Raw genomic sequence first — 20988 nt, forward strand, 5'->3', positions numbered from 1 at the left:
CCTTGAGGATCTCGCGTCGGATCCAGTCGTACTTCTCGTTCAACCCGGTGAGAAATTTAAACAGCCTTAATTCGGATTTGATATCTTGATATTGTGCTACTCTTTTGTCGCAGTAATTCACGGTTTTTTGAGGGCATCGATCGATGTCGATCCATGCCCCGTGCAGCCTGCTCCAGTACGCTTCTAATGTCGAATCTCCTTGCATAATCTTGCTTGCCTTGTCTCGCAGATCATATATTAGGTATGGGTCCGCTGAACTTGCGAACGTGACGGCGAGGGTATCCCACAGTGCCTTCGCCGTTTGATGATGTGCGAAGTCGGCGATGAGGCTGGTTTCCATATTGTCGATTATCCAGGAGAAGACTATTAGGTCTATCTCCTCCCAATCGGAATATCCCTTCTCCGTCGGTAGTGGTGGAGGTGGTGTTCCTGTTATGTGGCGGTAGCTCGGCCGCCTATGGACACTTTCATCAATCGTGCCCATAATGGATAGTTTAAGCCATTCAACTTGAAGGCTATGGTAACACTCTTGCTTGACCTGATTTTCTCGGCAATAGGTCTCGGCAATTAAGAATTGGGAGAATTTCTTTATGTTATTATTCACACTGCATTTACATGTTTATGTAGACATAGGAAGAATCTATACAAGGTAATATCCTAAACAAGGTAAAACATGTATATAACCTTCGTAATTGCTTGTGATTGATTTCCTCCGATTTCTTCCTTGATTCCATCTAATCTCCTCTTTGATTTGTGCAGGAGATCCTATGCAATCTTTCCAACAGATACGACTGTGGAAGATGCACGTGGGCCCTGTCTGGATATATCAGAATTTAAAAAAAACAAATTTTAAGCGGGAAGATACCTTTCCTCTTACACTTCTTTTTTGACTGGTCAGCCTCTCATAATTATACACACCCATACACGCCCCCCATCTCTCTCTTTCATCGACTGCGTCTTTTCAAACGTATTTTATACGCAAGTTTTTGTGTTCATTTGAAACTCAACACTTCTATAGCCCGATATGAGAGTGAGGATATTTTTTCAATTTCTAGTGTTTTAATAATTTTGGTATGATGAATGAGTTGATATAGCATGAAAGAGATTAATGTTTAACCATTGAGTTCCACTATAATGATAATGTTATCATTTAACAATTATTAATTTCAATTTTATGTTACTCTATTTTTATAAGAACACTTTTTTTTACATTTTGGTCCACCATAAATTTAATCTCTTTTATTTTAAATAACTTTTTTTTTCACATTTTGGTCCATCCATAAATTTAATAGATAACTTTTTTTTAATCAGGACTTAATTATACATTAATAATACTCTAATTACTTTTCTAAATATTTTTCAACATCTCTTCTATTTTATCAATAATGAATTATTCCTCGTGTCGTTCTAAAAGTCTCTATTACCCTAAAATTTTAGAAAAAAAATGTATGACTTCGAATAAGATCGAGAATATGTCACACTTTTCTTTTTAGTTTATACCATAAAAAATGTCACATTTAAATTTTTTTTTAAATTTCTTTTATAATAATATAAATATACATTTTTTTCAAATGAAATAACATTTCCTAAAATCACATATGTTATTATTAAATGTGACATGGAGAGACTAAGTTATTATATTGGATGTTTTAAAGAAGTTGAGTGGATGATGAGGCCTCCTTTTTCACACACACATCACACAGTGGGTGAGTGAGGAGTGTGAAATCCTTTTCAGCAGAAATGAAACGAGCGAATGAGGATATAAGCTAGAAAAGAAAATGACAACGCATATACGTGGTTCGGCCAAAATCAGCCTACATCCACGGGAGAACTCGAATGATTTCTATTAATATGGAAATGAGATTACAAACTATCAATCAACAAGAATTCACAACAAGAACACTTATCTTTCTCTTCTAGATCTCTCAAGAAACTCGACTTCAAGATCTATACAACGAGAACACCAAACACCGTGATATGCAGCTGAGAATTCGCCCCTTTGATCACTGAGATCTCTTATCAATCCTTGACTTAGATTGAACAACCGCAACTCTAGCTCTCACTTCTGTGTTTCTCTCTTGTTTCAAATTGAACTCTAAAATTGATTGCATGTGTGAAGAGTGATCAGCATATATACCCGAATTCTAACTGAATTGTGGGGTATGCGATCCCATGCATGCGACCCTCACGTGCACTCACATGCACCCTCACTTCAACATCTCATCTCGTTATGTTTTGATGTTGCGAGACGCATGTATCCAACAAGGAGGATGCTGTATACCACGTCCCTCTGCCGTTGTGGCTCAGAGCATTCAATTCCACTCTCTACTGAATTGTGATTCAATGAGATAACAACAAAAAACCCATTACTCCTGGCAGCAGAAGCCCGTAATTAACTCACGCAACTATGCACACACCTCTCTGTATCTATATATAGTATAGGAAAGGAAAAGAGAGCAGAGCCATTTTTACCCTCTGAAGAATTTCAGCTCTGCACTTTGATAAAAACGCCCCACCCCAGAATTCACGTGCCCTCTTTAGTTAAATAGCTCAACTCCTTAGCAACTCCCATTTCTTAAAGTTTGCATCTTTATGCAGAGGAAAGGCGGTTTCTTGATTTCATTTTTTGAGTCTGAGATGTGGTGGCTAGCAGCGGCTGTGGTGTTGGGACTGGTGGTTATGGCTTCCCGGAGGAGGATCTGGTAGTGAAATTGCCAGGCCAGCAGCCGGTGAAGTTCAGGCAGTATGCAGGCTATGTCGACGTGGATGTCAAAAATGGGAGGAGTTTGTTTTACTAATTTGTGGAAGCTGCTGATGATCCTCATCACAAGCCCTTGACTTTATGGCTCAATGGAGGTACATTTTGCATTTTTATCTCTAATTTTGTTTGCAATTCTCAAAGATTGATAGTATTTTTCATGTTTGCAGGACTGAATATGCTAATTTTTTAATTCCCCTTATTTTTCAGTTCTGTTTTATAAAAATTCTTGAGTTGAAGATGATGAATTGAGTTCATGACAAATGGGAATTTTTTGAAATTGTTGTCTTTCATTTTTAGTGTGAGAAGGAGTTTTGGTTGATGGACTAACTGTGCTTATTCTAGGCTATGAAGTAGGAGTATAAACCACTCACATTGAAGCACTTATTGCAGTGCTTTCTGTGTGTGTGTGTGTCTAGTTGTATGTTCATTCTTGGTGAAAAACACACCAAGTGCTTTAGGTGTAGGAATGTGTGTGTGTTTTGGTTTTTGGTGAAAACAGAGAAGTTTTGGTTGATGGAATAACTGTGCTTATTCTTGGCTATGAAGTATAAATCACTCACATTAAAGCACTTATTGCAGTGCACTGTGTGTGTGTGTGTGTTTGATTTTCACCACACAGTAAGTGTGTCTGGTTTTGTGTTCAGTCTTGGTGAAAAAACTCACCAAGTGCACTAGGTGTAGGAAGGTGGTGTATGTGTGTGTTGTTTTTGGGCAAAAAAAGCGTATAATGCAGTGGATCGGGTATTCGGGTGTAGTATCCAAAGGGCCATGAAGGATTCTCAAGAAATAGTTTTTTGTTCCCCTTGATCATATCTATGACCTTGGCCTTATTATGAAGAAATATGTTGGTTACAACTGTCTTGATTAATCACTTACTGAATCTTGAGCTTCCATTAATTCAGTTTCTGAGTTTTAGTATCTGTGTTGTTTGTGTTAAGGCCCGGGTTGCTCATCAATGGGAGGAGGTGCGTTCACGGAGTTAGGTCCTTTCTTTCCTAGAGGAGATGGCCGCAGCCTCCGTGCTAACTCAAAATCTTGGAACAAAGGTATGGCTGATTAAGCATCTTAAAAATGACAGATTCTGTAGACTTTTTATAAGCTAAACCAACAAATTCTGCTTCTCCTTTTGTATAGCATCGAATCTTCTGTTTGTTGAGTCTCCAGCCGGTGTAGGGTGGTCGTATTCAAATACCAGCTCGGACTACAAATGTGGCGATGCATCCAAAGGTAGCAAGTTGCTCACTGCTCTGCCTACTTCAATCTGAATCATGCTCCTACCGAATTAATGATAATCAATAAGAATTGCACGAGTAGAGTAGGACGGATAACTCGAACCAAATTTTATGTTCTATGGCAGCAATGGATATGCACATGTTCATGATGGGATGGTACACAAAGTTTCCTACGTTTCGAACCCGAGATTTATTTCTCATGGGTGAAAGTTATGCCGGTAAGAACTCTCTCATACCAAAGGAAAATTCCATATAGAAGTGATGAAGATAGTATCAGTTACTAGTATTTGTTCAAGCTTATCTTTGGTTTGTTGGAACAGGGCATTACATCCCGCAGTTAGCTATTGCTCTTCTCAACTACAACGAGCATTCTAAAGACTTCAAGTTCAACATCAAGGGTGTTGCTGTAAGAAGATACTTTAGCTGGATTTGCATTTTCTAAAATCTTGATTACATGTTAATCTGTTTTTCTTTGGCCAGATTGGCAACCCGCTTCTGAGGCTTGATCGTGATGTTCCAGCAACGTACGAATTCTTCTGGTCACATGGAATGATTTCAGATGAAGTTGGACTTGCCATTATGAATGACTGTGACTTCAATGATTATACATTTGCTAGCCCGCACAATGTGTCCAAATCCTGCAACGAGGCTATATCCGAGGCAGTTGAGATTGTTGGTGAATATATTAACAACTATGATGTTATTCTGGATGTGTGCTATCCATCTATTGTAGAGCAAGAACTACGACTCAAGAAACTGGTAAACTTTGAATCTTTTTTTAAATCTATGCCTCATACAACAATATGAATAACACTATACGCTGTTGCAGGCTACCAAGATCAGTGTTGGAGTAGACGTCTGCATGAGCCACGAGAGGCGCTTCTACTTCAACCTTCCCGAGGTTCAAAAGGCACTACAAGCAAATCAAACCAATCTACCTTATAGTTGGTCTATGTGCAGCAGGTAACTCTACCGATGCCCCCCTCTCTCTACCTTTGCTACGCGGATATGCCAACTTTTTCCATTTCCTTAAACTATGCAGCCTTCTGAACTACAACGAGGTAGACGGTAACATTGACATTCTTCCATTGCTAAAGAGGATCATTCGAAATCACATTCCAGTTTGGATTTTTAGGTAATACTACTCTTATTCCTCACCTCAGCAAGAATGTGAATTTTACACTCAAGAACTAACAAAAACTTTGCACATGATCCAATTTTTTGCAGTGGGGATCAAGATTCGGTTGTGCCTTTACTTGGTTCACGTACATTAGTAATCTCGCGTTCAAGATCACAGTCCCATATGGAGCATGGTTCCATAAAGGACAGGTGGGAGGTTGGGTCACTGAGTATGGAAACTTGCTGACTTTCGCAACGGTTAGAGGTGCTGCTCATATGGTGCCTTATGCACAGCCATCAAGAGCTCTGCACCTCTTCAGCTCATTTGTTCGAGGCAGGAGACTTCCAATGACTAAATATGTTGTTGATGATCATGATCAAAGTGAGTTTCATGATGTTGCTTTTTTTTGGTGTGTTTTGGATTTGATTCATAGTTATTTATGTTGAGTTTGATTTCTCCCCAAGGCAAAAGGGCCATTTGTAAGTTAGTTGTTGTAACAACAAAGGAAAAACATAGGAATGATGAATTAATGATGTATTTATTTTTTTGTGGAATGGATGGAAATTAACGTTGTTTCGGTTGTTCATTGAAGATCAGTGTGGGGTAAAATTATGTTTTTCTGTACCATTAAAATTAATTTATAATTAATACTAGTATATTTGATCTTTTTTCTACACACGAATATAATAAGTTGGCACTGTAATTCTTGAAGAATTTAGGAAAGGGATATGGAATTTAACCCACTGTCCAATAAGTGTTTATTTAAGTGAATATTGTATTTTCACAAATTCTTTTTTGGGATCATTTATTAATGTAGGAATTACATAAAATATTTAGATGAATGTAATATCTAAATACAAAATTTTGAACCAAACACCCTTAACTAATCAACTAGAAAACAAATAATTTATTCGTAACAAGGAGATATTAGTCAACTTGCCAGATGTATTAAAGATGTACCAAAATAATGATGAATATTTAATAATACATGTGATAATTAAATAAGATTAGTTGATATTAGCTGCTATGTCCTTTCAAAGAATGTTCTAGTTGTTGAATATCTTTACCACGGATCGGATAGTGAGATTTAGGAATGTAATCGTAGTACTCTTTTTCTCTCTCATCAATAGAAGAAATTAATCTAAACGTAATCTTAAGTAGTACTCTTTTTCTCTCACATCAATAGAAGAAATTAATCTAACTTACATTTTCTAAAATAATTACTAGTATTATTACAAAGTTTGTTTTAAATTTGGACAATGATTTAATTCGATCATAATTATCACACTCTCAATTTTAATCTAGTGGAAAATATTTACGTAGTGTAGTCACGTGGGATAAAAATCTTTTAGGAACGGTAATATTACTAAAATTTCAAAATAAGGAGTACATTTTTTAAGCATTAATTGATAGCTATTAATGATCAGAGATAATATTAGTAGAAAACTAAGTTAATCTTAAACAAAACGACAAAAGAAAAGTAAGTTATTTGACAATTACTTGGAATCTTTTGTCTTGAGAGATAATTTTGCATTAATTGCTAACTAATCAATGAAACTTCTCTAGATAAAATACATCAATATATCTTGAGTACGTTGATTAATGATTATATGAAACACCGTATTTTTATCGAAATATCACGGTACTACTACTTAAATTGATCACATTAGTTTTAAATTTAACCATATTAAAACAATTATAAATATTAAAAAGTTAACTACATGATTTTTTAATCATTTCAAAAGTTGAATTGGCAATAATAATGCTTTAAGGAAAAACTCAACTCGAATATATTGAAGTTAATTTAATTAGATAGCCATTAGCCAATCATAATAAGGGGAGTACCGTTCGGTGCATGAGGTTCAGAGCATCTGATTATACACCTTTGTACAACCCACCACATGTAATAGCGGTTGATAAAATCTATGATCTTCTTCTTCACTCCGACCCCATTTATTAGCTCAGATTTCCATTTCACACCTACTGTCAAAGAAAATTACCTAATTACCCTCACCATTCACCTTATTCTCCAGTCTTGCTTTCTTTCCTCAGCTGGGATCACACATTTCACACTTTCAATCCCAGTTTCTGAAACTGTAAGGATTCTTACATGTTTTCTTGATTCTAGCTTATGTTTTGACTTGGGAGACAGATAAAGTTGATTTCTTGATGATAAAAATTGAATCTTGCGTGCTACTCCTTGTGTTTTAGAGATGAGTGCCGTCATATACAGATTGTATTGGGATTTCTGTGGCTACTTGAGGCCAATGTTGAAAAGGGTTCTCAAATTCAGCAAGATGTTAGCTGGGAATTACAGCAAAAGCTCCATGTTTCAGTCTGTTACTGCAATTTTCATGTTTGGTTCCATTCTATGCTTCATTGTGGTGATGGGATCTAGCTATTTTTACATGTTTCCATCTTCTGAAACTGTAGTTGATACTGGTAGAAGTAGAGATGGTAATAATATGAGCAAGGAATGCAATGTGTTTGATGGGAAATGGGTGGTGGATGATAGTTATCCATTGTATAATGCATCAGATTGCCCTTTTGTAGAACATGGTTTTGATTGTGTGGGTAATGGGAGGAAAGATAGGGATTATCTGAAGTGGAGGTGGAAGCCTAAGAACTGTGAGATTCCAAGACTTGATGTGGGTGCTGCGTTGAAGTATCTGCGTGGGAAGAGGGTGGTTTTCGTGGGGGATTCACTGAGTAGGACGCAGTGGGAGTCTATGGTTTGTATGCTGATGAGTGGTGTTGAGGATAAGAGGTTTGTGTATGAGGCCAATGGGAATGAGATCACAAAGCAAATTAGGCATTTGAGTGTCAGGTTTGAGACGTTTAGTCTCACTGTCGAGTTCTATCGCTCTGTGTTCCTGGTGCAGCCGGGCGCAGCCCCCAAGCACTCTCCGAAGAGAGTGAAGGCTGTGCTGAAACTGGACCAGATGGATGATATTAGCAGTGAATGGATTGATTCGGATATTCTCATTTTCAATTCGGGTCATTGGTGGACGCGTACTAAACTGTTTGAACTGTAAGTCTATTCGTGCCTCGTTGCATTTGCTCTTGATTCTGTAATTTGATGCCTGTTTTGTATGTTTTTGTTGTCATTTTGCCACATTAGTACCTCACCCGTTCATTTTGAATCAGCTCCTGCATTGCTTATGGCTTTCATCTGCTTAAGTAAATGTTGTAATTATCATCTTAATAATATACTACAATGTGAATAAGTAGAGGAGTAGTATGCTTCAAAAGGTCTATCAAATTTTGCTGATGAAATGGACAAGTTAAGTTATTTACATTATCTTACAGTTTAGACTTAAACCGGTCCTTCATCCGACAACAATTTGCTCACTAAAAGGTTATTGAAGCTACTAAATCCGAAGAATAAACGTTACATAAGCAGATTGTGTGTTGGTACTTGGTATCAGCCAGAAGATGCGACATAACTAATCATAAGTTTGTTCAGAATCTTTTAGGAAAGCTTCAAACCGAGATTAGAGGTTAAAACGGACTTTGAAGCATTTCGATGCTAGGTTCTGTTTCTTTTAGTTAGTTATTTAAAAATTTATTATGAAGTACTTCTAATTTGCATTTTCAGACAGTGGCTGGTATTTTCAGAATGGTGGAAGGACGAAGTTTGGGATGCCAATAAGTAATGGCCTCAAGATCGCATTAGCCACTTGGAAATCTTGGGTAGAGAAGGCGGTGAACCCCAATAAGACTCGGGTTTTTTTCCGGACCTTTGAATCCTCTCATTGGAGGTTTGTCATAACATCTATCTATATATACTGTATCTACACGTATGCTATTTAATTACTATAGATTTGCTGCTCTATTATGAACAGTAGCGGATCGCGTCAGAATTGCAAAGTAACAAAGCTGCCTACTTTCAAAGCTAAAGGGAAACAGAGGAGTTCAGTATCTGATGCAATAATCAAAGCTATGAATAACGTGTCTGTCCCCGTAAAATTGCTGCACGTTACTCAGATGGGCGCCTCTCGGAGTGATGCACATGTGGGTTCGTGGAGTGATAATCCATCCGTTCCTGACTGCAGCCATTGGTGCCTCCCTGGATTGCCGGATGTGTGGAACGAACTCCTCTTCTCGTTTCTTCTCTCGAAGTAAAGAAATCTATCACAACTTTCTAACACGTGAGTTCGTTTTCTCTTTGATTTTTACCCCGTCCACACTTGCTATCGAGTTCACTACATGTTCTTCGTTTCCTTGTTTAGGCAATAGTAACATGTTCCTTTATTTTTCTGACCTCAGGTTTTATATACTACAGGTTGCCTTTGTTTCTTTATTGTCTATATTTCAAGTTCTTGTAGTCATGTGTAGAATGTATAACACATAAACCTTTCACAATGTACAATATATATGTGTGTATTTATATCGTTATATGGTGAGAGTCTGCTTGAGATTGTGATACATTTGTTTTTTTTAGAATCATATCTATTTTATGTTCTTATTGTTTCAATTGATGAACCCAACCCTATTTGGGGTTTTTTGCCTTATAGTCCAGTTTGGTACCCATGGAATCGGAATTCTATGGAATTCCCCGTGTGTGCAATGTGTATTGTGTGTGTGCAATGTCTTGTGTTAGTGTGTGTGTGAAAAGGATGCCCGATTTTACAACTATTTGGAATTTCGAATCGCATAATTGAATTCAATTCCAAACCCAAACATTGGATTTGGAATTGAGGCTTAAATTCTGACGTCAACTATGGTAGCAAATAGAGCCTTTTACTATTTTGTGGAACATTGGAAGTTTGTTATCCACTTCTTATTACACAATAAGACAAAGCTTGAAATGGGAGGCAAGTTTTTGAATTCTTGAAAGCATTGTAACAAGCAATCATAATTCATTACAAATATAAGACTTAGCTTTCTCATCAGCATTCAAAGAACTTCATCTACTCTCTTAGCTTTCTAAAATGGCTGCCTATGAATATTTCCCTTCTCCCCCTTCCCCCTTTGTCCACCCCATCGCTCCCCCACCACCGCTTCATGTCGTTCCTGCCCCACCTCACGTAGTTCCTCCTCCACCACCACCTCATGTTCATCCCCCTCCGTTCCACCCTGTTGCACCACCCCCTCGTGTTCCTCCACCATCTCCTGACAATGCTCCCACAGTGGTCATAGTGGTCTTCGCCTCGTTCGGATGCTTCTTCTTTGCTGCCTTCTGCTGCTTTGCTCTTTGGTGCTTTATGAAGAAGAGGAGAGAGAAGAAGAGGAGAGAGAAGAAGACCGGTGAATGAGACTGACAAGCATACTCAAGAAGAGATCATCAAGAATGTTGAGAAGATGGAAATGAAGCACTTGCACACAAATGCGAAATCTGGAGAAATTGAGGCTGGAAATTCTTTTACAATTTCTAGTACTCATCAAACTCATAATCTTTTGTAACACAAGCTTTGAAAGTGGCTGCTACTAAAATTTATGACTGCAATATTCAAAGTTTGATGTGTAAAAAGTGGTTTTTAGCTGTTATGCAATATAATAATTTGTTTTAATTTTTAATCTATTAATCATCATCTAAATAAATTCACTAGCCAGAGAAACTATATATAGATACTCCCTCTGTCCTACACTTTTAATAAAACACGGATTTTAATGCACAACCGGTAAAGTAAGGAAGTGATAGAAATAAAAAAATAATTAAAGTATTGTCATTGGAGAATAGGTCCCACCTCATTAACAAGAAAAAATTTAAAATTAAAAAGTGCATACACTTATGGGATGGACGAAAAAAAAGAGTACATACATTATGCTTTGTCTACCGTTGATCGACATGTTGAGTCACGACTCGTTAGCCATCTATCCACACTTATATATAGATTAGATAGGATATTCACCAAGTCAATATGAGACAGAATTTAGAGAATTTAACACGTACCCTCACGCGTGGGTCGGAATGACACATCGGATGATACGAGACATATCTTATTATTAAGTTAGTATTGATTTACCATATTTGTTGCTTATGATATTATTAGATTTGATACACTTTATTGTTAAGATATTATCGTATCCCACATATTATAAATATGTGTGTAACCTTTCATATTATTCAATCAATGAAATAAGATAATACGCTATTTTCTTTTCAGGGGCGGATGCACTTGGTGCTTTAGCTGGGGAGAGTAGGCTCTTTGTCGATGTAAAGTCAACAGAACATGTAAACGAGGAGGAGGTCTCGCAAGCGGTTATTTCCACCCGTTGTCAAGCTTCTCGAAATGGACCTCCTATTGAATTTCCTAGCACGGTCGAACGGGTTTTGGATATAGGCTCGTCCATGACTAGCATGGATTTTCACCCTGTTCATGAGGCTCTGTTATTAGTCGGGAAATTATCCGGAGATGTGGACATCTGGGACGTTGCTGCTTACAAGAAGCTGTTCAGAAGAGAATTTGTGGTCAAGTCGTTAATGGAGAAAATGGATAAAAATCACAGCATCTCCGTTAATCGTGTACTGGGGAGCCTTGATGGTTCTCTATTTGGGGTTGCATATTCAAAAAACGAGTTGCATATGTATTATAAAAATGGCAATTCATTTGAGAAGAAATTGGAGATCGACGCACATATTGGTAGTGTGAATGATCTAGCATTCTCTAAAGCAAATAAAATACTTAGTTGTCATAAGCTGTGGTGATGACAAGTTGATTAAGGTTTGGGGTGCGGCAAGTGGTGCTAAACTGTATACCTTTGAGGGCCACGAGGATCCCGTGTACTCGCTTTGCCCTGGTTTGAAGAGAAATATCCATCTCCTGTTTTCCATTTCCAAGTGGTGAGATAAAAGTATGGTTATTCGATAATGAAGGATCAAGTGTGGCTTATTGTGCTCCCGGTTCCTGTCGTACGAGAATGGCTTATGGCAATAAAAGGGTGTTTTGTGTGGGACGGAGGAAAACGGAGAATCCTACCTTGTTGAATGGAATGAGAATGAAGGAAGACGTTCAGCTGTTCGTTGTGCGTTTGATCCAGGAGGAGACGTCTCTCAACAATTTTTGGCTTTCAACTCTCGTCGTTGCATCGTGGTTTCCACCTTGAGGACAAGGTGGATTTCAACCGTGGGGGAGTTGATACGAGACATATCTTATTATTAAGTTAGTATTGATTTACCATATTTGTTGCTTATCATATTATTAGATTTGATACACTTTATTGTTAAGATATTATCGTATCCCACATATTATAAATATGTGTGTAACCTTTCATATTATTCAATCAATGAAATAAGATAATACGCTATTTTCTTTTCTTCTACAATTCAAAACCCTAGTTCTTGTCGTTGTTGATCGTCGGGCAAAGGTTCCCGCGACTTCACAGAGGAATTGATCCTAGTTCTTGTCGTGTGCGATCGACGGGCAAACGTTCCCACGACCTCATGGAGGAATTCGTGCGAGGTTAAGGAGTACGTCCTTAACATCGGACTTCCATCACGTGGATAGGCAAAAGAAAAGATAAAGAGATCAAATTCATCATCTACTTGGACCCGTGCTCTGATACCACGTGGAAAACACTTAAAATGCTCACACACTCTTCATAACTATCAAAGAGAGACAACAGAGAGGAAATTGGGAGATTTTATTATCGAAAGAGAGTTCTCCAAAAAGTCAATCATAAAACCTGAGCTAAGACTAACTAACTAACACAGTCGTTACCAACTGTCATGACCAATGGTCATCTTCTTCTTCTCCGCCTCTCAGGCCATCCGCAACGCTGTCACTTATCCGTCTCTTAACCGTCTCATCTCTTCATTATTCATGGGTCTCACTGTACTTTTCATCTCATCTCTTAACTAAGAGACATCACCTGCAACCCTCCATCTCTTAACCATCTCATCCCTTAACTATTCATTCAATTTCATTTTTTATTTTTATTTCCAACAAATTCAATTAATAAAAACAGACTTTATTAAATAAAATAAAATTACAATTTAAAATCCTAAAAAAATATAAAAAAACACATAATTAAAATCTAAAAAAATAAATAAAAAAGACATAATTTAAAACACTAGAAATTAAAAATTACACACTTAAAAACTACTCCGCCGGCGAATCATCCCCCGAAGGCGGTGGCGGTGCACTCATGCTACCTGGAGGCGGAATACCAATTTGTCTTGCCAGATACTTAATTCCGGCAAGATGGGCTTGATATTGGGGAGGCGTCATGCAGGAAGTGTCAGCCATCGTGACGACCAAATACATGGACATTAGGTTGTTCGAGCCCGAGCTCGCCTGGCTTGATTCGCCTCGGCCCCTCCTCCCTCTAGCCGCCTTCGTCTCCTTAGTCCCTTGTGGCCGACGGCGCCCACGGGAGGACCCCCTGCATCGGTGGCCTTGCCCTCAACCTCCTGTGAGGCAAACTCTTGTGCGGCGCTGCTTGAACCGCCCTCACTAGACGAGTATTGACCACCCGCCGTGTGCTTCGTGCATTTCGAGGTCGAGCCTGTGCTGGACTGGACACCGCCAGCCCACCTTTCCTCGTCTCTGACCACCTCCCAAACATCGACATGTTTGAATTCTTTGTCGTTGTCGTCAAAAAAGACTCGCAAAGCCGCTCTCAGAATGTCGGCCCCACTAGCTCCGCTTTGGTAATTCGTTGCTTCATTCTTGTAGATCCGCAAAATTTTTTGACTTCTCTGTCGACTCGGTCAAAATGACTGCGGAGCATCTTCAATAATCTCGTTATAGGCGTCGCTGACCTTTTCCTAAAAACACTTCCGGGTTTGTTGATTCTCGACGATGGAATCGTACGAGACGCTGACCAGGCGTTGTACAGGGCCATCGTGTTCTTGCGGCTGTATGGATGACGGCCTACATCCTTCTCCTCCTCAGCCGCCTCCTCCTCTTCTTCCACGGCATCGAATGCGCGAGCCCTGGAACTTCCACCGTCTCTTCCTCCTTTCGGATTGGGTTCATCCGGATAATCCTCCCTAATTTGGGATAATCCCTGCGAATACCTCGGGGCGGAGGGACGAGCGTATGCATCCACATCAAAATGGGGTGGTTGGTACGCCGCCGGCGTCGACGAACCGGAACCGGAACCACCCAAGACATTGTACATGCCCCCCCAGTCGCCAAACGCGTTTATGTCAAAGCCGCCAGAGTTTCCGTCGCCGGACATTTTGTGATAAAAATTGGAGAGGTGAGATGAAAATTGGAGACGAAATGGAGATGATTTGAGGCAAACTAGATGTGTGTTTGTGTATAATGAGGATGAAAGAGGAGTATTTATAGAATAAAAAATAAAAAATAAATAAAAAAATAACCATTGAGCGGTCATATGACCGTTTTTTAATTTTTTTAATTTATTTTTTATTAAAATCAATTTTTTTTCAAAAAAATGATTTATTGCGTCAGCGTGACGACGCCCACTCGCGGGGCCGGCGAGTGGGCGCCACGCCTAGCGCCAGCGCGCGCCACGTGGCGCTGGAGCTTGGCGAGCTGGCGCGCCAACCGTCTCGCTGGGACGAGACGCTCGCCGAGACCGGGACGAGACGCGGGGCTGCGCCGTCTCAATGCCGTCTCGTCTCGCCGAGACGAGATAGAGATGGCAACGAGACGCGTTGCGGATGGCCTCAAGCTTCGTTGCATAAGCTGAGTCACACTGCATTTCTCTCTTTATCTTTCACAAAGACGCTCTTGATAGAATGTCAGGCAACGTTAGTGACAAAGCAAGATATTTCTATGTCAAAACATAAACTAAACTCAGATTTATATATATTTAATAAATCTTTAAAAATTCTACTCTATTGAAATTTCTTAACATTATTATTGAAGCAAGATTAATGGAGATATTTCTATTATTTAAAAATAAAGAGACACTGGACACAAATTTCAAATTCTCAAACTAATGGAGATATTTCTATTCAACACGAGATTTAGAAAATAGTGCTAAGATAACTGAGTGAGTTAACTGAAGAGAAAGAAATACTACTGCTACTAGTCTATAAGGCCATCCACTACGTTGTCTCTATACCGTCCCTTAAACCGTCCCTTAACTACTATTTGACCTCTATTTGAGGGCCACACTGTCCTTTTTTCCTCCATCCCTTAACTAAAGGACGGAACCTGCAACGCTCCGTCCCTTATTCCGTCCCTTAATTACTATTCATTCAATTTCATTTTTTATTTTTTTTTCCAACCCAATTCAATTAAAACAAACACACTTTATTAAAAAACACACAACATAAAAAAACACACAACATAATTTAAAATAAAAATTTAAAGAAAAATAAAAAAACTACTCCGCCGGCTAATCATCCTCCGGAGGCGGTCGAGGTTGAGGGGGAGTCGGAAGGCCAAGTTGTGCTACCATATGCACAATTCCGTTCCACCAGGCCGTGAATTGGGCGTACGAGAAGCGGGAAGTGTCTGCCATTGTGGCGGTCATGTACGCCACCATAAGTGTGTCCGAGCCTCCCCGCGAGCCCGATCCCGAGGCCGGCTGGCTTGATTCGCCTCGGCCCTTCCTTGCTCTAGCCGATTTCGCCGCCTTCGTCCCTTGAGGCCGACGGCGCCCACTCGCCGATCCTCCAGCATCGCCGACCGTACCCGCAAACTCCTGGGATTCAGCCTCAGGTTGGCTGATGCCCTCAGCGGTGTCACCACCAGACGAGTATTGGCCACTCGCCGTATGCTTCGTGCGCTTCGATGTTGAGCCCGAGCTGGAGCGGAAACCGCCGGGTCACGGTTCCTCGTCCTAGACGGCCTGCCAAACATCAACAAATCTGAACTGATGACGTTCGTCCTGGTAGTAGGCGCGCAAAGCGGACGTCAAAATGTCGGTTGTCGTGGCGCCGCTTTGGTAGCGCGCCTCTTCGGCCGAGTAGATGCCGCAGAATTTTTTGACCTGTCGGTCGACTCGGTCAAAGTGAGAACGGAGCATTTTAAATTTGCGCTTGCGGGAGCCTTTCGGCTTTATCTGGTGGTAGACCTCGCAGACCTTTTCCCAGAAACACTTCCGGGATTGTTGATTCCCGACGATGAGATCATACGAGACGGTGATCCAAGCGTTGTACACCGCCAGCGTTTCGAGGTTGTTGTATGGATGTCGGCCTAGATCCTCTTCCTCTTCTTCCTCTTCCTCCTCGTCCTCGCTCGCCTGGGGTTGTACACCGCCTCGGCCACCTCCACCGCCTCGGCCTACTCCCGGCGTGGGATCAACGGGAAAATCCTCCCGGATCTGGGATAATCCCTGCGAATACCGCGGGGCGGAGGGACGGACATATGCATCAATATCAAAATTGGGTGGTTGGTACCCCCCGGCGTCGCCGAACCCTGGGTCCCCGGCGTTGACGAACCGGAACCGCCCAATGTGTTGATCATGGTCTCCCAATCGCCGAACGCGTTGAGATCTCACCCGCCGGAGCCGGAACCGCCGTAGTTGCCATCGCCGGACATCTTGAGTTGTTATATGAAAATTTGAGAGAAAATTTGAGAGAAAATTTGAGAGAAAATTTAGATGATAGGAAGAATAGATGTGTAGTTGTGTGTGAAATGAGGATGTGTTTAGGAGTATTTATAGAGTAAAAAAATTAATTAAAAATTAAAAAAATAAAAAAAAAACAAAAAAACGGTATTATTACCGTTAGAAAAAAAATTTCTTTTAATTTAATTTAATTTTTTTTAAAATTCAATTTTTTAAAAAAATATATTTATTGCGTCAGCACGTGACGACGCCGGGTCGCGCCACGTCGCCTAGGCGCGTGGTGAGACAGCCCGTCTCTTGGCTCGACGGGACGCGACTCGGGACGAGACGCGGGACGGCGCGGGACGGGACGGGACGGCGAGCTGCAACGAGTCGCGCCGGGGTCCCGTCTCTCCGGGACGGGACGCGAGACGCCGGCGAGACCCGTAATGGATGGTCTAATTGAAGCAAGGATAATGATTCATTTAAATTGGCGCATCAGAATATGTAAGACGGTTAATGTTGGATGAAAAGAATTAAGTAATTTTGTTTTCACCTGAGATTCTTATCTAGGTAAGACATAGTGTGTGGGATGGAATCATTGGCCACAAATTTCCTCGAGAATCTATGATTTTGTCCACATTGTAATTTCATTTGGCTATCGTGTCACAGAAACATTTGTTGCGTCGTTATCCCATCCTAAACCATGTTGTATATTCGAATCTGAAACCTTTGTTCCCACAAATACACGAATTATTAATTGTGACGTGTATGTATGTATATGTATGAAAATGTAATGTATATTGGCGTAAGCAATGAATCCCAATCAGATTTATTGCGGTACCAAACCGTTTGTTCCCTCCTTTATCAACACCCCATATGCTTCTTCCCACTCTCACCGGATCGGATTTTCCCCATTTCAAGAAACAATTCACCTTTTCACTCCTTTGGGTAGCTCATAGCTCTGTTCCAGCTTCTTGCATTGGTTGGTTCAGGCTCACTTCATCACTTGTGCGTGAATGTGTTTACTGATGTCTTACACCTGTCTGTAGAAATGCCCAGATGAAGGGTGATGGGTTCTTGAAATTTAGAGAAAAGATTGCTTTTTTATGTTTGCAACAATGAGAATATGTGCTGAGTATGGGAGTTTTGAGTGATCAATGATCATAGTTGATTTTTGGGTATAATAGTGAATTGGTATGGTATGTTTTCTCACTTTGAGTGGAGTCTGTGCATATTCTGTGGTTGATGAGGTTGGTGGTGGTGCGTGATTGACCGTCAGCTTTTGGGTTTCCTTTGCTTTGTTTGTGGTTTCTTTTTCTTGCCTTTGTTGGTTCTTGGTTGTTTGGCTTTCTTGATTTTTGGTCTAGAACTAGTTGTCTTCTTGAACTCATAAGCATTTTGCTATAGTGGGGTAATATAGAATTATATTTGAAAATCTTGAGATAATTAAATTTGTTCAAAGGTTTCCCCATTCAGTTTTATTGCAATATGATGTTTAGAATGGATAACAGTTACTACAATATGATATGTATGCCTCATTTTTACAGAATGCATTTTCTCCATCAATAACATATCTTTCTTGATTTTGTTTCTGTGAAGAGGGGGATGTGATTTCCTCAACTATTTGCTAACAATGGAGGATTTGCTATTGCTAAAATGTAAGTTAAAGCTGCCCATAAGCTCTAATCCACGAAGCCTGGGGTTATTTCCGCGTGCTCAACTACATTATCGAGGAGTCAGAAGCTATGAACTACACTTAATGAAGAGTATCTTGTCAAGCCAATCCATCTGTAGCTCTAGGCTCAAACCAGTCTCTGCTGTAAGCTCTGACGGTGCACATTCCATAAGTCGGGTACTTTTAGTGTTGAAATCTATCAATTTCGTCTCTGAGATATTTGCTTCCAATTCTTGCTGAGTAATGATTGCGATGAACTTAGGAACCACTGCGTGTGAAGAAGCTCAAGACCTTTGAGGAATGGGACGCGGCCACAGCAAAATTCGCTGGAGCTGCAAATCTACCCTTTCTCTTACTGCAACTGCCTCAGATCATACTCAATCATCGGAATCTGATGGCAGGGAATAACTCCGCACTTTTGGCTGTTCCGTGGCTGGTGAGAGATTCATAACATTCCTTACTATTTTGAGCATAGATTCATCACTTTTGTTTGCAGGGTATGCTTACTGGATTGCTCGGGAATCTCTCTTTGCTCTCGTATTTTATCAAGAAGAAGGAAAGTGAAGCCGTGGCGATCCAGTTGCTAGGAGTCGTATCCATATACGTGGTGATCTTGCAGCTGGCTGTAGCTGAAGCTATGCCTCTTCCTCATTTTGTGGCCACTTCGATAGTGACTGCATCCGGTTTGATCATAAATTTGTTGAAACACTTCGATTTGCTTAACAATGGAATCTGGAAATCTTGGGAAGAATTTATAACCATAGCAGGGCTATCGGCACTTCCACAAGTAAGGAAACTAGTTATGCTATAAATTTGTTCCTTGTGTGGTCTTAATTATGTTATGGTGCAGGTCATGTGGTCTACTTTCGTCCCAATCATTCCAAACACTGTATTCCCAGGCTGCATTGCCCTTTTCACTGCAGTGCTCGTCGTTTCTATGGTATGCTTAGTTATATATAGCTCTACGGGATTTGAAGGTCTTCTTACCATCATCGTCTGACTTTTTAGGCACGCATGGGGAAACTGTCGAAGAAAGGTGTAAACATTCTCGGATCAGTATCCGGATGGACAGCCACGCTTCTCTTCATGTGGATGCCTGTTGCACAAATGGTTATATTTCTTCTTCCAAGATGCATACAAATATGACTTCAATCTAATCTTTTTGTGATTGCTTTTCCAGTCGACAAATCTTCTGAATCCCGAAAACATGAAAGGTCTGTCAGCCGTGACAATGTTGCTGGCCATGATTGGCAACGGCCTGCTGATCCCACGAGCACTACTTACTCGGGATTTAATGTGGTATGCTTGTTACACTCGTTATCATCATCAACTGAGCCTCCGGTTGTGACTATAATCTGTCTGCAGGTTCACTGGTTCGACTTGGGCGTGTGTTTTCTACGGGTGGGGTAACCTCGTCTGCTTGTACCGGTAAACTAGTCACACTATGTTATGTGGAAAGCAGTGTTTTTGTATGGTTGAAGTAATGAAATTTGGTGTTGTTTCAGCTTTAATAGTATTAGCTGGGAGTTGTTCTTGGTTTCAACTCTTGGGTTTCTTGGTTGGATAGGTGAGTTTTTTGTCCCATTTGATTTGTATATATATATATCCACATATTATTGTCTTAATTGTTGTTGATGATTAAGTTTGTGTTGGGACAGGAATTACTTTGTGGAGAGATGCACAAGTGCATGGACACCACTCATCCTTCACTTCTTTAAAAGATCTCATTTTAGGACATTGATGTTTTTACAATGCTGATTAACATATCTACCAAATTATCTGTTTATAGCAAAGCGAATAAGGTAGAAGACACATGTTGTAAAATCTAGTTGGGTAGAGTGATTACTTGCATGTGCTTACTAATAAAATAATTGATTTATCTATTTGGTCTGTTTTTTGTTTTTGTAATGATAATAGATGGAATGGTTTTTTAGGCGCTTTGCCTATTTTAATAAGCAAAGTGCCTAAAAACCCATCAAATTTTGATTTGTCATGCAATTTTAAAATACAAGTAAAATATCATGAAATTTAAATATATCCGTAATCATCTTTGGCGAACAAATTGGGCTGATGATTGATATCCAGGAAAATCATAAATCTCTCATGTTATAAATCAACTATTTCGAGAACGAAATCGAATGAAGGGAAGAAAATTTCTAGAAAATTAAAATAAACAAAATTGTACCACATATACTAAATCAAGAAAGACCTATGGCTCACGTCAAATTAATGGCACTATGGGATTATCTAATCCCTTTGATTATAGAATCATATTCTTACAACAGTTATCATATCATATCATAAATAGAAGGTAATATTAGATCATCCTCGAAAAATCACGAGGACATTTAGCATAATATTTAGTGAAAAAGAAGTAAAGATAAAAACATGTGACAAAATATTCTCACGATTTTTTCAATTTTAGGTAATTGATTACGAGTTTTCAACTTAGTTATGGTTTTAGTAATAAGTAGCAAATCAAGGCAATTTGTAAACTTGTTCAACAAGAATATATTCAATTAGAATAAAAAACAATTAATGCAAATCGGCTAAAAGTCATCCGACAACGTAAATTAACATAATTGTACAATAGCTCAAAGTTTTACTAACATAGTAGTATTCGCACCAATGTTGGAATTTGCTTGTAGCACAATAATTTCTTCAAAAATAAAAGATTGTGATATAAGAATATGTGTAGCGGAAATGAGAATATGGAAAATTAAGATCAGATTTTACTTTAGGATCAACTTGTTTTCAAATTTATTCAATTTTTTATGTCAAT

General features: G+C 39.6%; 3 protein-coding genes and 1 pseudogene across 9 annotated transcripts; all 4 read left to right on the forward strand.

The window, feature by feature from the left end:
* Nucleotides 1-2252: 2252 nt before the first annotated feature.
* On the forward strand, nucleotides 2253-5677 carry LOC121772261 (annotated as a pseudogene).
* Nucleotides 5678-7042: 1365 nt separating this feature from the next.
* On the forward strand, nucleotides 7043-9511 carry LOC121785777 (protein trichome berefringence-like 7). 4 transcript variants are annotated; one of them, XM_042184221.1, is made up of 4 exons: nucleotides 7046-8144; nucleotides 8716-8874; nucleotides 8959-9264; nucleotides 9383-9511. In XM_042184221.1, the coding sequence occupies exons 1-3, from the start codon at nucleotides 7327-7329 to the stop codon at nucleotides 9236-9238; spliced, it is 1257 nt and encodes a 418-aa protein (XP_042040155.1). In that variant the 5' UTR covers nucleotides 7046-7326; the 3' UTR covers nucleotides 9239-9264; nucleotides 9383-9511. The 4 variants fall into 4 exon arrangements, with proteins under 4 accessions (XP_042040171.1, XP_042040155.1, XP_042040164.1 ...); XM_042184230.1 differs by having other exon boundaries at nucleotides 9399-9511; XM_042184237.1 differs by having other exon boundaries at nucleotides 7043-8144; nucleotides 8962-9511.
* Nucleotides 9512-10047: 536 nt separating this feature from the next.
* On the forward strand, nucleotides 10048-11765 carry LOC121772270 (protein TRACHEARY ELEMENT DIFFERENTIATION-RELATED 7A-like). The gene is made up of 2 exons (XM_042169298.1): nucleotides 10048-10363; nucleotides 11224-11765. The coding sequence occupies exons 1-2, from the start codon at nucleotides 10048-10050 to the stop codon at nucleotides 11763-11765; spliced, it is 858 nt and encodes a 285-aa protein (XP_042025232.1).
* A 5536-nt stretch (nucleotides 11766-17301) lies between these two features.
* Nucleotides 17302-20089, forward strand: LOC121785803 (maltose excess protein 1-like, chloroplastic). Of its 4 annotated transcripts, none has more exons than XM_042184272.1 (10): nucleotides 17302-17513; nucleotides 18131-18383; nucleotides 18469-18642; nucleotides 18703-18993; nucleotides 19057-19146; nucleotides 19215-19316; nucleotides 19387-19502; nucleotides 19572-19634; nucleotides 19712-19773; nucleotides 19865-20089. In XM_042184272.1, exons 2-10 carry the CDS (start codon nucleotides 18165-18167, stop codon nucleotides 19945-19947), a joined length of 1200 nt encoding a protein of 399 aa, XP_042040206.1. In that variant the 5' UTR covers nucleotides 17302-17513; nucleotides 18131-18164; the 3' UTR covers nucleotides 19948-20089. The 4 variants fall into 4 exon arrangements, with proteins under 4 accessions (XP_042040206.1, XP_042040190.1, XP_042040182.1 ...); XM_042184256.1 differs by having other exon boundaries at nucleotides 17308-17539; nucleotides 19387-19505; XM_042184248.1 differs by having other exon boundaries at nucleotides 17310-17513; nucleotides 19387-19505.
* The last annotated feature ends 899 nt before the right edge of the window (nucleotides 20090-20988 follow it).

The sequence above is a fragment of the Salvia splendens genome, chromosome 2, assembly GCF_004379255.2.
Source record: "Salvia splendens isolate huo1 chromosome 2, SspV2, whole genome shotgun sequence".
In the NCBI taxonomy this organism is placed as follows: Eukaryota; Viridiplantae; Streptophyta; class Magnoliopsida; order Lamiales; family Lamiaceae; genus Salvia; species Salvia splendens.